The 13,285-nt window shown below is 47.3% G+C and overlaps 1 protein-coding gene across 1 annotated transcript; it reads left to right on the forward strand.

Moving 5' to 3' along the window:
- Nucleotides 1–3,906: 3,906 nt before the first annotated feature.
- On the forward strand, nucleotides 3,907–12,129 carry LOC120038753 (plastin-1-like). Its single transcript, XM_038984411.1, has 15 exons — nucleotides 3,907–3,976; nucleotides 7,613–7,773; nucleotides 7,991–8,120; nucleotides 8,617–8,749; nucleotides 8,826–8,907; nucleotides 9,072–9,237; nucleotides 9,453–9,595; nucleotides 9,702–9,797; nucleotides 9,886–10,081; nucleotides 10,339–10,417; nucleotides 10,621–10,735; nucleotides 11,300–11,433; nucleotides 11,524–11,647; nucleotides 11,728–11,852; nucleotides 11,991–12,129. The coding sequence occupies exons 1-15, from the start codon at nucleotides 3,907–3,909 to the stop codon at nucleotides 12,127–12,129; spliced, it is 1,893 nt and encodes a 630-aa protein (XP_038840339.1).
- Nucleotides 12,130–13,285: the final 1,156 nt, after the last annotated feature.

Raw genomic sequence — 13,285 nt, forward strand, 5'->3', positions numbered from 1 at the left:
TGTGTGTGTGTGTGTGTGTGTGTGTGTGTGTGTGTGTGTGTGTGTGTGTGTGTGTGTGTGTGTGTGTGTGTGTGAGTGTGAGTGTGAGTGTGTGTGTGAGTGTGTGTGTGTGTGTGTGTGTGTGTGTGTGGAGGGGTATGTACAGCTAGAGTTCTCATTTATTAAACATGGCTGTTAGAAACCCAACACACCTGTAGCCAACACACACCTCTCTTACGTCTCTTTACAATGTGTGTGTGTGTGCATGCTTGTGTGCGTTCGTGCATGCCAGTGTGTGGAGAAAGAAACAGATGACACAGCTAAAGGGTTAATTGCTAACTCCCAGGCTGGAGCCTCTGGAGGACCACGCCCATCCCAGAGTTCAATGGGCCGAAGGTCTCTTGTCCTCCGCTGCTTCGGTCAGGACAGTGAGCGAGAAGACACCTGACCACCTCTAAACCTCTACCAAGCTTCTCCAGCCCTGTCTGATCCTGTCTTCACGGTAAGTCTTCAGTTTCCTGTTTCGGCTACTATTTACTACGTAAATACAGCAGCCTATGTGGAGCTTTCAGACACTTACAGTATATCAAAGGAGGAAGACTGATCGATCACTACTTGGCACCAAATGATACGGAGTCTAGGGCCGCAAGGAGTCATCAAAGTCTTCTAAGTAGCTGGCGAACAGCGGGATGAAAAATATAGCAGAACTTTTCATACAGTCTTGTCTCAGCCAGTACTGTTTAAGTTCTGTAATATACTTGTTGCACTTAGTAAGTCAATGTCTTGCGAAGTAAATGTCTAACTGGCTACTGCTATCATTCATCTGTATATATGTTTTTATAATGTCATTTAGTTATCAAGGACACCACATAATAATGAACATATCAGCTCACAACACTGCAGTTATCTCCACAGCTGATGTTCATGTGGAGATGGCTGTAAAATAATAAAACTCCTGTTCTCTACTCAGCGCAGCTGAACAACTCCTAGCCTCTGTTAGGTCAGTCGACAGCCCCGCTCTACTCAGCCAGGAGTGACTGAACGCGGGGAGCAGAGAGACCTTGGCCCCTCTCGTCCAGAACAGGACCAAACAGACACAGGCTTTTATGAAGGTGTGTTCTGTGGTGTGAGCCCCCGGGGGTCAGTGTGTGGAGGGTCAGCGAGGGGAGCTGTCTGGGTGTGTGGCGGGGAGGGGCGAGGAGTGTGTAAAGTTTACACAAGGCAGCAGTGTGTGTGGCGGGGAGGGGCGAGGAGTGTGTAAAGTTGACAGAAGGCAGCAGGGTGTGTGGCGGGGAGGGGCGAGGAGTGTGTAAAGTTTACACAAGGCAGCAGGGTGTGTGGCGGGGAGGGGCGAGGAGTGTGTAAAGTTTACACAAGGCAGCAGGGTGTGTGGCGGGGAGGGGCGAGGAGTGTGTAAAGTTGACAGAAGGCAGCAGGGTGTGTGGCGGGGAGGGGCGAGGAGTGTGTAAAGTTTACACAAGGCAGCAGGGTGTGTGGCGGCGAGGGGCGAGGAGTGTGTAAAGTTTACACAAGGCAGCAGGGTGTGTGGCGGGGAGGGGCGAGGAGTGTGTAAAGTTTACACAAGGCAGCAGGGTGTGTGGCGGGGAGGGGCGAGGAGTGTGTAAAGTTTACACAAGGCAGCAGGGTGTGTGGCGGGGAGGGGCGAGGAGTGTGTAAAGTTTACACAAGGCAGCAGGGTGTGTGGCGGGGAGGGGCGAGGAGTGTGTAAAGTTTACGCAAAGCAGCAGTGTGTGTGGCGGGGAGGGGCGAGGAGTGTGTAAAGTTTACACAAGGCAGCAGGGTGTGTGGCGGGGAGGGGCGAGGAGTGTGTAAAGTTTACACAAGGCAGCAGGGTGTGTGGCGGGGAGGGGCGAGGAGTGTGTAAAGTTTACACAAGGCAGCAGGGTGTGTGGCGGGGAGGGGCGAGGAGTGTGTAAAGTTTACACAAGGCAGCAGGGTGTGTGGCGGGGAGGGGCGAGGAGTGTGTAAAGTTTACACAAGGCAGCAGGGTGTGTGGCGGCGAGGGGCGAGGAGTGTGTAAAGTTTACACAAGGCAGCAGGGTGTGTGGCGGGGAGGGGCGAGGAGTGTGTAAAGTTTACACAAGGCAGCAGGGTGTGTGGCGGGAAGGGGCGAGGAGTGTGTAAAGTTTACACAAGGCAGCAGGGTATGTGGCGGGGAGGGGCGAGGAGTGTGTAAAGTTTACACAAGGCAGCAGGGTGTGTGGCGGGGAGGGGCGAGGAGTGTGTAAAGTTTACACAAGGCAGCAGGGTGTGTGGCGGGGAGGGGCGAGGAGTGTGTAAAGTTTACACAAGGCAGCAGGGTGTGTGGCGGGGAGGGGCGAGGAGTGTGTAAAGTTTACACAAGGCAGCAGGGTGTGTGGTGGGGAGGGGCGAGGAGTGTGTAAAGTTTACACAAGGCAGCAGGGTGTGGGTCAAATCATTTTCAATTCAGTCAATTCAAATTCAAAATGTGCATCCGATATCAAATTCATTTCCTGAATTGACTAAACTTGAATGGAACGGTACAGAGCTGTGGGATCAAAGTCACGGCCATATATGGAGTCTACGCTGAGTGAGCCCTCAGAACAGCCTCAGTTCGACGGGGCATAGACTCTACAAGGTGTCAAAAGCGTTCCACAGGGATGCTGGCCCATGTTGACTCCATTGCTTCCCATTGTTATTTCAAATTGGAAGGATGTCCTCTGGGTGGTGGACCATTCCTGAAACACACTGTTGAGCGTGAAAATCCCAGCAGCATTGCAGTTCTTGACATACTCAAACCGGTGTGCCTGGTACCTACTACCATACCCCGTTCAAAGGCACTTCAATATTTTGTCTTTCCCATTCACCCTCTGAATGGCACACATACACAATCCATGTCTCAATTGTCTCAAGGCTTAAAAATCCTTCCTTAACCTGTCTCCTCCCTTTCATCTACACAGATTGAAGTGACATCAATAAGGGATCATAGCTTTCACCTGGAATCACCTGGTCAGTCTATGTCATGGAAAGAGCAGGTGTTTCTAATGTTTTGTACACTCAGTGTATATTGAGGCCATTCCAGGACACAACACACAACACATGTCCTTATTGTCCTCTATCTCTCTCTCTAGTTAATCAATAACCACACAACTATTTTCAATAATAATAGATCATCATACAGAACTGTATCATATTGTTTTTGAGAGCTTAAAGATATGGACCCTTACCTTCTGGGGATTAGATTGTATGGTTCAATATATAGATTAGATTCTAGATTGTAGATAGTCTTATCTTTACACTCTCCTTATTCTAGTTAGCTCTGTATTCTCTGCAGCCTGTGGTAGCACACTTATCACTGTTAGAATGGGTAGATTAGCTTATTGCTCAATACACTGGCAGGTCAATGGAAGCATGAGGTCACAATGGAAACATGAGGTCACAATGGAAGCATGAGGTCAAAATGGAAGCACGAGGTCACAATGCAAGCACGAGGTCACAATGGAAGTATGAGGTCACAATGGAAGCATGAGGTCACAATGGAAGCATGAGGTCACAATGGAAGCATGAGGTCAAAATGGAAGCACGAGGTCACTATGGAAGCACGAGGACACAATGGAAGTATGAGGTCACAATGGAAGCATGAAGTCACAATGGAAGCATGAGGTCACAATGGAAGCATGAGATCAAAATGGAAGCATGAGGTCACAATGGAAGCATGAGATCACAATGGAAGTATGAGATCACAATGGAAGCATGAGGTCACAATGGAAGCATGAGGTCACAATAGAAGCATGAGGCCACAATGGAAGCATGTTGCCTCTTTGTTAGTTTAGCAGTCAAGTTTGTTCTGCATCTGTACCTCGCGTTTCTATTACAAATATTTCCCTTTATTGTGATGATAAATTGACTGTGTGTGTATCAGGTCATCTAGACAGACTGTCCAGTATGGCGAACAAGGTGACCCAGATATCACGAGAGGACCTGGAGGAGCTCCGAGAGGCTTTCAACAGGATCGGTTCGTTACACACACACACACACACACACACACACACACACACACACACAGCGCTTGCAGCAAATGCTGACTCAGGTCATGGTTTATAACCAATCATAAAGCAGTATAAGTTTTTTTATTGGTCAGTTCACTCTGTGTAAGGGACCTGCACACCTGTTCTACGACTTCACTTCAGGTGTGCAAAAGGTTTTGTTCTACGTGTCAGGGGTTGCCAGGTCCATCGGTGAACTGAGTGGTTGCCAGATGACTCATCATTAGAGTCAGTACATTCCTGATAAGTGAGCATCAAATTGCTACAAACTCTGTATAAGTACACTGCAGTTCATCAGACCCAATTAGGAGATGTTAGATAATCTAGAAGTTAGAGAGGGAGATAGGTAACCTATATGTTAGAGAGGGCGATAGGTAACCTAGAGGTTAGAGAGGGTGATAGGACACCTAGAGGTTAGAGAGGGAGATAAGTAACCTAGAGGTTAGAGAGGGAGATAGGTAACCTAGAGGTTAGAGAGGGAGATAAGTAACCTAGAGGTTAGAGAGGGAGATATGTAACCTAGAGGTTAGAGAGGGAGATATGTAACCTAGAGGTTAGAGAGGGAGATAGGTAACCTAGAGGTTAGAGAGGGAAATAGGTAACCTATAGATTAGAGAGGTAATCTAGAGGTTAGAGTGGGAGATAGGTAACCTAGAGGTTACAGAGGTAACCTAGAGGTTAGAGTGGGAGATAGGTAACATTAAGGTTAGAGTGGTAACCTAGAGGTTAGCGTGGGAGATAGGTAACCTAGAGGTTAGAGAGGTAACCTAGAGATTAGAGTGGGAGATAGGTAACCTAGAGGTTAGATAGGTAACCTAGAGGTTAGAGAGGTAACCTAGAGGTTAAAGAGGGAGATTAGTAACCTAGAGGTTAGAGAGGGAAATAGGTAACCTATAGATTAGAGAGGTAATCTAGAGGTTAGAGTGGGAGATAGGTAACCTAGAGGTTACAGAGGTAACCTAGAGGTTAAAGTGGGAGATAGGTAACATTAAGGTTAGAGTGGTAACCTAGAGGTTAGCGTGGGAGATAGGTAACCTAGAGGTTAGAGAGGTAACCTAGAGATTAGAGTGGGAGATAGGTAACCTAGAGGTTAGATAGGTAACCTAGAGGTTAGAGAGGTAACCTAGAGGTTAGAGAGGTAACCTAGAGGTTAGAGAGGTAACCTAGAAGTTAGAGAGGTAACCTAGAGGTTAGAGAGGTAACCTAGAGGTTAGAGAGGTAACCTAGAGGTTAGAGAGGTAACCTAGAGGTTAGAGTGGGAGATAGGTAACCTAGAGGTTAGAGAGGGAGATAGGTAACCTAGAGGTTAGAGTGGGAGATAGGTAACCTAGAGGTTAGAGAGGTAACCTAGAGGTTAGAGTGGGAGATAGGTAACCTAGAGGTTAGAGTGGGAGATAGGTAACCTAGAGGTTAGAGTGGGAGATAGGTAACCTAGAGGTTAGAGAGGGAGATAAGTAACCTAGAGGTTAGAGAGGGAGATATGTAACCTAGAAGTTAGAGAGGTAACCTAGAGGTTAGAGAGTTAACCTAGAGGTTAGAGTGGAAGATAAGTAACCTAGAGGTTAGAGAGGGAGATAGGTAACCTAGAGGTTAGAGAGGTAACCTAGAGGTTAGAGTGGGAGATAGGTAACCTAGAGGTTAGAGTGGGAGATAGGTAACCTAGAGGTTAGAGTGGGAGATAGGTAACCTAGAGGTTAGAGAGGGAGATAAGTAACCTAGAGGTTAGATAGGTAACCTAGAGGTTAGAGAGGTAACCTAGAGGTTAGAGTGGTAACCTAGAGGTTAGAGAGGTAACCTAGAGGTTAGAGTGGGAGATAGGTAACCTAGAGGTTAGAGTGGTAACCTAGAGGTTAGAGTGGGAGATAGGTAACCTAGAGGTTAGAGAGGTAACCTAGAGGTTAGAGTGGGAGATAGGTAACCTATAGGTTAGAGTGGGAGATAGGTAACCTAGAGGTTCGAGAGGTAACCTAGAGGTTAGAGAGGTAACCTAGAAGTTAGAGAGGTAACCTAGAGGTTAGAGAGGTAACCTAGAGGTTAGAGAGGTAACCTAGAAGTTAGAGAGGTAACCTAGAGGTTAGAGAGGTAACCTAGAGGTTAGAGAGGTAACCTAGAGGTTAGAGAGGTAACCTAGAGGTTAGAGTGGGAGATAGGTAACCTAGAGGTTAGAGAGGGAGATAGGTAACCTAGAGGTTAGAGTGGGAGATAGGTAACCTAGAGGTTAGAGAGGTAACCTAGAGGTTAGAGTGGGAGATAGGTAACCTAGAGGTTAGAGTGGGAGATAGGTAACCTAGAGGTTAGAGTGGGAGATAGGTAACCTAGAGGTTAGAGAGGGAGATAAGTAACCTAGAGGTTAGAGAGGTAACCTAGAGGTTAGAGTGGAAGATAAGTAACCTAGAGGTTAGAGAGGGAGATATGTAACCTAGAAGTTAGAGAGGTAACCTAGAGGTTAGAGAGTTAACCTAGAGGTTAGAGTGGAAGATAAGTAACCTAGAGGTTAGAGAGGGAGATAGGTAACCTAGAGGTTAGAGAGGTAACCTAGAGGTTAGAGAGGGAGATAGGTAACCTAGAGGTTAGAGAGGGAGATAAGTAACCTAGAGGTTAGAGAGGTAACCTAGAGGTTAGAGAGTTAACCTAGAGGTTAGAGTGGGAGATAGGTAACCTAGAGGTTAGAGAGGGAGATAGGTAACCTAGAGGTTAGAGAGGGAGATAAGTAACCTAGAGGTTAGAGAGGGAGATAAGTAACCTAGAGGTTAGAGAGGTAACCTAGAGGTTAGAGAGGAAACCATAGAGGTTAGCGAGGGAGATAAGTAACCTAGAGGTTAGAGAGGTAACCTAGAGGTTAGAGAGGAAACCATAGAGGTTAGCGAGGGAGATAAGTAACCTAGAGGTTAGAGAGGTAACCTAGAGGTTAGAGAGGGAGATAGGTAACCTAGAGGTTAGAGAGGTAACCTGGAGGTTAGAGTGGGAGATAGGTAACCTAGAGGTTAGAGAGGGAGATAAGTAACCTAGAGGTTAGAGAGGGAGATAGGTAACCTAGAGGTTAGAGAGGGAGATAGGTAACCTGGAGGTTAGAGTGGGAGATAGGTAACCTAGAGGTTAGAGAGGGAGATAAGTAACCTAGAGGTTAGAGAGGGAGATAAGTAACCTAGAGGTTAGAGAGGTAACCTAGAGGTTAGAGAGGGAGACTAGTAGCTAAACGGCTGCTGGTTCAAATCCTGAACCCAGAGATGACAAGAAGGGAGAGAACTAGTAACGGGCTGCCATTTTGGCCTTGAGCATGGCACTTCATCTGGTCATAATTCTCTCTCTCTCTCTCTCTCTCTCTCTCTCTCTCTCTCTCTCTCTCTCTCTCTCTCTCTCTCTCTCTCTCTCTCTCTCTCTCTCTCTCTCTCTCTCTCTCTCTCTCTCTCTCTCTCTCTCTCTCTCTCTCTCTCTCTCTCTCTCTCTCTCTCTCTCTCTCTCTCTCTCTCTCTCTGTCTGTCTGTCTGTCTGTCTGTCTGTCTGTCTGTCTGTCTGTCTGTCTGTCTGTCTGTCTGTCTGTCTGTCTGTCTGTCTGTCTGTCTGTCTGCCTGTCTGCCTGTCTGTCTGTGTTTCCTCCCATACAGACACTGACAACAGTGGTTTTGTCAGTGACTTTGAGCTGCAGGAGCTGTTCAGAGAGGCTAGTTTCTCCATGCCAGGCTACAGAGTCAGAGACATAGTGGAGATCTTCGTAGCAGGAGACACCAACAAGGACGGGAAAATCAGTTTTGAAGAGTTTGTCTCGGTAAGATATAAAATACACCGAAGTAAAGACGGTGACACATGTAGGCACGCATCCAGACACACTCACACAGACACTCTCACACAGACACTCTCACACAGACACACTCACACAGACACACTCACACAGACACTCTCACACAGACACACTCACACAGACACTCTCACACAGACACACTCACACAGACACACTCAGAGACACGGCCCATCCTATCTTGTAGATCTACCAGGAGCTGAAGAGTAAGGAGCTCAGTGAGACGTTCAAGAAAACCATCGCCAGGAGAGAAGGGATACAATCCTTTGGAGGATTGTCAGGAATCTCCAGCGAGGGAACACAGCACTCCTACTCAGGTAGAGAGAGAGAGAGTATTATGTGTGTGTTCTATTCATGTAAGAGTGTTTTTGAGTGTGTGTGTGTGTGTGTGTGTGTGTGTGTGTGTGTGTGTGTGTGTGTGTGTGTGTGTGTGTGTGTGTGTGTGTGTGTGTGTGTGTGTGTGTGTGGACGTGTTTAACTATTCTTGTGGGGACCAGAAGTCCCTACAAGAATAGTAAACGAACAAAAAGTTGACCAGCTGGGGACATTTTGTTAGTCCCCATAAGGTCAAATGCTATTTCTAGGGGGTTTAGGGTTAAGGTTAGAATTAGGGTTAGGGGTTAGGGAAAATAGGATTTTGAATGGGACTGAATTGTATGTCCCCACAAGGTTAGCTGTACTAGACTGTGTGTGTGTGTGTGTGTGTGTGTGTGTGTGTGTGTGTGTGTGTGTGTGTGTGTGTGTGTGTGTGTGTGTGTGTGTGTGTGTGTGTGTGTGTGTGTGTGTGTGTGTGTGTGTGTGTGTGTGTGTTAGATGAGGAGAAGGTGGCGTTTGTGAACTGGATCAACAAGTCTCTGGCCAAAGATGAAGACTGTAAACACCTTCTACCCATGAACCCTGACGGAGACAGTCTCTTCAAATCAGTAAAGGATGGGATCCTGCTCTGGTAACACACACACACAGGCACAAATATATATACACACACACACACGGCTATCATATACTCTGTTTTGTCTTTGCAGTAAAATGATCAACCTCTCCCAGTCTGACACCATCGATGAGAGAGTCATCAACACCAAGAAACACACCACCTTTACCATGACCGTGAGTTAACACACACACACACACACACACACACACACACACACACACACACACACACACACACACACACACACACACACACACACACACACACACACACACACAGGAAAAGTTGGATTGTCCCTTATCCAAACTGTAACTCACTCTCTCTGTCCCTTCTCTAGGAGAACCTGATGCTGGCGATAAACTCTGCGTTGTCTATCGGCTGTACCGTGGTCAACATCGACGCCCCTGACCTGATGGCTGGGAAACCCCACCTGGTGCTGGGGCTGCTTTGGCAGATTATCAAGATAGGACTGTTTGCTGACATAGAGATCAGCAGCAACGAAGGTACACACACACACATTGTCAAACACATACACACATGCATGCATACACAGCCACAAACAAAGAGAGTGTCTAATTTAGTTTCAATGTCATATGAACTTCGTGCCCATGTCAAATTATATGACCCCACCTGTAACATCCTGCAAGCCTATTGGCTGTTTGTGTGTGTGTATCTGTACCACACTGCAAGCCGATTGGCTGATTGTGTTTATTTGCAGCTCTTATTAACATGCTGTCTGAGGGGGAGGAGTTAGAGCACCTGATGTCATTGTCTCCTGAAGAACTGTTGCTACGCTGGGTCAACCATCACCTAGGCAACGCTGGGGCCCAACCAATCAGCAACTTCAGCCAAGACATCAAGGTAATACACACACACACAGTCACTCACGTCCAGTCACGCGCACACACACACACTGCAAATATGTTGTTGTTTATGTATTAATGCTGTCATTATACTGTGTTTGTAGGATTCCAGGGCATATTTCTACCTGTTGGACCAGATCTCACCTAAAGGAGAGGACATAGACGAGATGGCCATCCACATCGATATGACCGGCATCAATGTAAGTGGGTGTGTATTCATATGTGCGTGTTCATGTTTGCATGCGTGTGTGTGTGTTGCCACTTACGTTTGTGTGTGTGTATGTATAGGAGCGTGACGACGAACGCAGGGCAGAGATGATGCTTCGCCAGGCAGCCCGTCTGGACTGCAGACAGTTTGTGTCTCCTATGGATGTGGTGTCTGGCAACAGCAAGCTGAACCTGGCCTTCGTAGCCAACCTCTTCAACACACACCCGGCCCTGAAGAGGACTAACAGCAACAACATAGACACAGCACTCATAGAGGGTGAGCTGCGCGCACACACACACACTCTCTTTCTTTCTCACACACCACACACACACACACACACACACACACACACACACACACTCTCTCTTTCTCACACACCACACACACACACTCTTTCTTTCTCACACACACACACACACACACACACACACACACACACACACACACACACACACACACACACACACACACACACACACACACAGCACACACACACACAGCACACTGTAATATGTGTAATGTGGTCCTAACAGGAGAATCCAGAGAGGAGAAAACATTCAGGAACTGGATGAACTCTCTGGGAGTTGCTCCCTATGTCAACCACCTCTACTGGTACAGGAACCACACACACACACACACACACACACACACACACACACACACACACACACACACACACACACACACACACACACACACACACACACACACACACACACACACACACACACACACACACACACACACACACACACACACAGAGTATGCATGTGTGTGTGTTGATGTTTGCATGTGTTGATTGGTGTGTGTTGCAGTGACCTGTGTGATGCGGTGGTGATTCTCCAGTTGTATGAGAAAGTCAACGTCCCTGTAGAGTGGAAAAAAGTCAACAGACCTCCATACTCTGCACTGGGCAGTAACATGAAGAAGGTACACACACATTTTACATACTTTATTTGAATCCACCAATCAAATTGACAAAAAAAGGATCCCAAACATGTCAAAGGTCCATGTATGCGTGGCACTCAAGGGTACAGAAAGCACCTGCTTCTCCAAACAGCTAGGTTGCCCACAACAGCACAACAGCTGAAACAGACCAGTACCTAGCCAGTTGCTTTGCCCTAGTTTTTTTCAGGCTTCTCAGCAAAGGCCTGCTCCAGGTAGTCGTCCAATGAGCAGCCCACTTCCAAAACGAGCACCTCCCCCTGGCCTCACCCCACAACAACAATATCCGGCGTATTTGGCACACACACACATGCACATGCGCGCGCACACACACACACACACGCACATGCGCGCGCACACACACACACACACACGCACATGCGCGCGCACACACACACGCACATGCGCACGCACGCACGCACGCACGCACACACACACACACACACACACACACACACACACACACACAGAGACTCTCTTTTATCAATATATTGTTGATGAAAATACAGAGGATTTCCAGGCATTGTGTTGGTGTGTCTGTGTGTGCAGTTGGAGAACTGTACCTATGCGGTGGAACTGGGTCGGAATAAAGCTCGATTCTCCTTGGTGGGAATTGGAGGAGTGAATCTGAACGAGGGAAGTCCCATGCACACACTGGCTCTGGTCTGGCAGCTGATGAGGAGGTATGTACAGTACAAACACACACCTTTCCTTTTCACTTCAACATCTCTCTCACCTCCTACTATCCCTCTATCATCCCCCACCCCTCTCAGGTACACTCTCCAGGTGTTGTCTGATCTAGGAGATGGGGAGAAGATTGGAGACCAAATCATAATCAACTGGGTCAACACTCAGCTCAAAGAGGGAGGCAAGGACTCACAGATCAGCAGCTTCAAGGTGGGTGTGTATGTGTGTGAGTGTGCAGTGCACGTTGTGTGCATGTGAACAGCTTTAATGTGTGTGTGTGTGTCCTGCAGGATAAGCTGATCAGTACTAGTCTCCCAGTGATAGACTTGTTAGACATTATCGCCCCCAAATCTATCAAAGAGGAGCTGGTGAAGAGAGGGGAGCTCAGCGATGCAGACAAGCTCAACAACGCCAAGTAAGGAACCCCTGATCCTTAACCTCTGAACTCTAAATGACCTCGACCCCCAACCTCTAATCTCTTACTTCTAACTGACCTCTATCCTCTGACCCCTGACCCCTGAGCTGACTTCCCTTCCCTTTTGTCTTCCTGTAGGTACGCTATCACGGTATCTAGGAAGATCGGAGCCCGTGTCTACGCTCTGCCTGATGACCTGGTTGAGGTGAAACCCAAGATGGTTCTGACTGTGTTCGCATGCCTGATGGGGAGGGGCATGAAGAAAGCTGACGGCTGAACACACACACACACACACACACACTCAGACACACTAACATACACTAACAGCCTGTCCCAATTTGCTCCTTACCCTTTACCCTCTTCCTGTCTCCTGCTCATCTAGTCTGTGATTAGATCAGTGTATATAATCGGAGAATCAGAGCGCAGCTGATTGTTCATTAAACATTTATTTCATACTGATAGAAACCGAGCGGTTATGTGCCTAGTGTGCTTAAGGAGGCACTGATGGATCATTTTAATATCTCTAAATTATTCATGTATCAATTCTTTCTGTGTAAAAGAAACAACAGAATAGAATTATAAATCTATGTAGTGGAGGGGACATGAACCCTTTGGTTTCAATCACACACACACGCACACATACACACACCTTACAGAATTAACAGTACAGACACACTACAGACCTGTAAATGTTGTGTAATTCTCTTAACTTAACTCAATCTGCCGAAGATAACAGACTGACATTTTGTTCATGCAAATTGTGTGTGTGTGGAAGGGGTGGTGCATTTTTGAAAACATGTATAAACATGTATAATAAAACCCATTTAAGAAACGCGTGTTTTTGACACCCTTCATCCGGGACTGAGATAAATGTTTACCAGAAACAAAGGAGGTGTAACGCCCGGGGTGTAGTGGAGGAAGAAGTCAGGCGCAGGAAGCAGAGAGTTCAGGGTAGCGCTACTTTTAATGCACCACAACGGTGAACAGACGCCAACCCAAACAAATGCCCCAAACACGGGGAACATTAAACAGTCCAGAAAAAATACCAACACACGAACAACCGTGACCTACAGCCGTGTACATACGTACACTGAAATAATACCGCACAACAGCAGGCGGGCCGGCTGGAAAATAAAGCCCAACCAATTAGCCTAACTAAACACAGGTGCAACTAATAAACAGAAAAGGAGGGAAAAGAGATCAGTGGCAGCTAGTAGGCCGGCGACGACGACCGCCGAGCGCCACCCGAACAGGAAGGGGAGCCACCTTCGGTAGGAGTTGTGACAGGAGGACAACAAAGGAGAACTGTGTGTTGGAACGAGGTCAGTTAGCCTTGTGTGATTCGATGCATGGTCCCAACTTCCATCTCAGTAACAACGCTGGGATGTGATTTAGTCCATTTAATTCACAGTTACATCTTCCCCTCTCGCCTC

This window comes from Salvelinus namaycush, unplaced genomic scaffold (assembly GCF_016432855.1).
Source record: "Salvelinus namaycush isolate Seneca unplaced genomic scaffold, SaNama_1.0 Scaffold2380, whole genome shotgun sequence".
NCBI classification, from domain to species: Eukaryota; Metazoa; Chordata; class Actinopteri; order Salmoniformes; family Salmonidae; genus Salvelinus; species Salvelinus namaycush.

Coding starts and splice junctions, on each gene's coding strand:
- LOC120038753 (XM_038984411.1), top strand. CDS start 3,907: ATGGCGAACAAGGTGACCCAGATATCACGAGAGGACCTGGAGGAGCTC. Junction 7,774..7,990: donor GTTTTGAAGAGTTTGTCTCG/GTAAGATATAAA, acceptor CCTATCTTGTAG/ATCTACCAGGAGCTGAAGAG. Junction 8,750..8,825: donor AAGGATGGGATCCTGCTCTG/GTAACACACACA, acceptor TTGTCTTTGCAG/TAAAATGATCAACCTCTCCC.